We start from the raw sequence: 3,837 nt of genomic DNA on the forward strand, positions 1-3,837 counted from the left end.
TTATAACATATGGCGCCGTTGACCAGCCACATTGCTGTGGTACTTGTTTATCAAATTTTTTGTTTTCTAAAAATGATTTAACCCCTGACAGACAGACAGCATGCACAACGAGTATGCATGCTGTTAATAAGGGAGTTAATGAGAACTTGTGGAAGACTCTCCCATTCTTCCACCAGAGCAATTTGTAACTCCAGAATGGCTCTGGGGGGAGGTTGGCGCATCGCAATAGCTCTCCCAAGAGCATACCAAGCATGTTCAATAGGATTCAGGTCAGGGGATTTAGCTGGCCAATCCATTCGTTAAATATCCTCGCTTTCCAGATACTCATCAACCATGAGAGCCCTATGTGGTCGCGCATTGCCGTCCATAAAAATGAACTCAGGGCCAACAGTGCCCCTGAAAAGACGCACATAAGGCTCTAGAACCTCCTGCCTGTACCTCTGGGCATTCACAGAACCATTGTCAAACGCATGGAGCGGTGTGCGGGTATCTTGCATGTGCGAATGAATGTGCGAAAATGCTTGCCATCTCTTAATTTTGTCCACCAGTGTATTTTACTAACAATATTTTGATGCTTGTACAATTCCAATTTAATTAAGTCTAAGTTATCATTATCTTGCAAATTGAATAAAACTTACATTTGAACCACCAACAATTGCATTTCCAAGACTCAATTTCCTTTTCATTCCACCTGAGAGATTTTTTACCAACTCATATCTTTTATCGGTAAACTTCAAAATTTCCAAGACTTTAAGAGCTTCAGACGCAAGATTTCTCCATGGCACCCCTTTTAACTAGACAAATAGATTGGAATAGCTTTAATTTTCATTAAAAAAAACAAGTAAAAATGTAACTAAATTCGTTCAAATAACAATAAATGTTTTTTCACATAAAATTTAATTATGTAATTTGCATCTTTCGAAAATACTACAATTTTCAAGATACGAATGAAATTAATTGCTTATCTAGCCGAAATTTCTTAATTTTAATGATTATTCTCAGATAAGTTGTTAAAACTAATAAGTTTAGCAGCTTTTTAAATAATTGAATTAATTTTGACTACACTTGTCTGAAATATAAAATTTTCTTTTCCTTATTACCACCTATATTTTTAGAAAATAAGTCTAGTTGAGTTTTATAAGCTAACATTTTTCTCATGAATCTCCAAAAAGCTACGAGAGAACACTTAAAATAGATTTGGTGTGGAATAATTGCTCTCATAATTGTAAACAATATAAGCTACGCATCTACGTAGCATCTAAGAATATGTTATAACGTCTACATAAAGTTAAAAATTTCAAGAAATATCACAACTTGATTTTTAATTGTTGTCCATGAAAATTGCACATATCATACCTTAACTACACTGTATCTAAGCATATGATACGAAAATAAAAAGAAATTATTTCACGCTTATAAACAATTCGATGATACAGAAACTAGTTTGAGAAAACCACCGGTACCAATATACATGTTGGGCTCTGCGAAAATAAGGCTACTAGAGTTTTTATGAAATTTTAAAAATAAACATTTAAAGTATTATAAAATAAAATAAAAATGTTTCTCAAATCAATTATTTATAGCTGACGAGAGTAAAAGAGGGTGACGAAAATCCATACAAGTCCCCAAAAACTTGTGATTTCAAACCAGCAGTTGGATTGGATGTGCAAAACCGTAAAACTTACGAAGTAAATCCGTAACCAAAAAGATTTCTTACTCATACATGAAAAAAAATTTCCTGCAAAACTTACAAAATAAGTCAATAGTAACAATGCTTTTAACAATACAAAAACAAGTTTCCTTCGCAAAAAGTACAAATAAAATTAGTAGTCTCAACGGATTTTTACCATACAAGTTTGCTCTGTCAAAGTTATGAAATAAATCTGAATTCGCCTTAGATACGGATATTTTATGTCTCAGCATTGTGGTCTGAGTGAGTCGGGAGCAGAATTCGTATGTCCTGTCAAAACTAGGATTCGAACTAGGAGTTTGTTCCATCCCCTTAGTCGAGCAGCTTGATTGCTTTTTTATGAAGAAAAATTTATCTTTAACGCCTTAATTATTGAAATCATATTCAAATGTAAAACGTTTTCAATATATCTAAAGAAACTATAATCAATATATCTGTAATAAGGTCCTAATACCAATTTGACAATGAAATCGGATTGCAGTTATCGAATTATTTGATTGATTTATTTGCAGGTTCAAAACCATGAAAGAATGTCTGAGAAGAGCAAATATAGAACATAATTAAAAAAATATTTGAATAAAGGTAAAGTTATCAGAGGGTAAGCAAAACTGCAGGGTAAAAACAAGAATTAGAACTGGTGGTTTTAATCTGTTAATTATCAAGGAGAAAAATAGAGAAAAACCATTTAGTCAACAAAACAGCTTCAAACTGTCAAACATACAGAGAAAATCCAGAAAAACAGAGATATTTTTAGTGTATTCTACTCATTACAGCAGCTAATTTTATTTATTATTTACTCTATCATATGAATATAAAAGAAGCTTTATATTTACCCCAGCAAATATTTTTAAATGTTCATCTACAGTTAAAGTGTCAAATAAAACATTGTGTTGTGGGCACACACCAAGCCCCCGTCGAGCACCATGAGTATCAGACAAAATATCCACGCCGTTAATTGATGCTGAACCACTAGAAGGGGTATAAAGACCTAAAACAAGAATAAATAGTTAGGATTATCTAATTAAAATCCAAAAATGAACCTGGATACATGATCCATTTGTGAATCCAAATGGGAATTGAGTTTTTATTTATGGCATTAAAAAGTACTAATTAAATACACGAAATGGGATACATGAATTAATTAACACTACATGAATAAATTAACACTAAATGTAAGTACAGTACGAATTAGTACAAAGAAAAACAGTTTTACGAATCATTTAATTTAATAATAAAAAGGGGTAGCGAAAAATACTCAAATCATTCATAGAGATTTAAAATTTGTTGCAAGTTTGACTTCAACTAATATTTTTTTTTACGTATGTAATCTTATGAAAACACAAACTTATGTTATTATTAACAACAAGATACAAACAATAGCAATTTTGAAGAAATATTATTTACACTAAAGCCCCGAATATTCGATTGCCGATCATCAAATCGTACGATTATTCGATACCTCTTTCATTGTATGTCATCCCGATTCACGTTTCATTAATATTAGCTAAAGTTATCCAATTACTGTTTCATCCCAGATTTTGTGCCATAAAAACCCTCATTCAATTCAGTTTAATCCAATTAACAGATACTGTGACGACAATTCCGAAAAAAAATGCATCAATAATTTATTTTCTTTTTTTACACATTATTGTATTTATGATAAAAAATAAAAAAGCAGTGAGGTTTTTCTTAAATCTATTACTGTCGCTGATTGTTTTGAGTAATTTCGATCTTAGTTTAGAATCTCGCTCTTTCAAGAGCGATTTAAAAAGGTCCCCTGATTATTCTGCTTCAATTTTTCGAGTCTTTGGACATCGTATAATTGGGATTCTACTGATATGGTAAAAAGAGGCACGTGTGAAACAAAACATGTTTTACTTACTTTATTAAACAAAAATTGTAAATACGTTGCAACTTTTTTTTATCTATATACTAAACTAAACTCAGTGGCGCGACAGCCCATGAAGGGCCAGGGCCTACTTGCGCCCATCTCTGTTTTCTTAATCTTGGGCTCTGGGGTGCAGGAGCAGATGTTCCGGTCAGGTGGTCCGCCGAAAGCGGAACCCCCAGTGTTTAGTTCCCAAGCATGCTTAGTACTCATTTATCGACCCACTGAAGGGATGAAAGGCTGAGTCAACCTTGCCCGG

General features: G+C 32.8%; 1 protein-coding gene across 1 annotated transcript in view; it reads right to left on the reverse strand.

Moving 5' to 3' along the window:
* Nucleotides 1-3,837, reverse strand: part of LOC107446192 (phospholipid-transporting ATPase ABCA3) — a gene marked incomplete in the record, with an annotated part of 116,358 nt that overhangs the window by 24,001 nt on the left and 88,520 nt on the right. The window contains 2 exon segments of the mRNA XM_071182298.1: nucleotides 639-794; nucleotides 2,524-2,678. Of these exon segments, the coding sequence (XP_071038399.1) occupies nucleotides 639-794; nucleotides 2,524-2,678 (311 nt within the window).

The sequence above is a fragment of the Parasteatoda tepidariorum genome, chromosome 6 (assembly GCF_043381705.1).
Source record: "Parasteatoda tepidariorum isolate YZ-2023 chromosome 6, CAS_Ptep_4.0, whole genome shotgun sequence".
In the NCBI taxonomy this organism is placed as follows: Eukaryota; Metazoa; Arthropoda; class Arachnida; order Araneae; family Theridiidae; genus Parasteatoda; species Parasteatoda tepidariorum.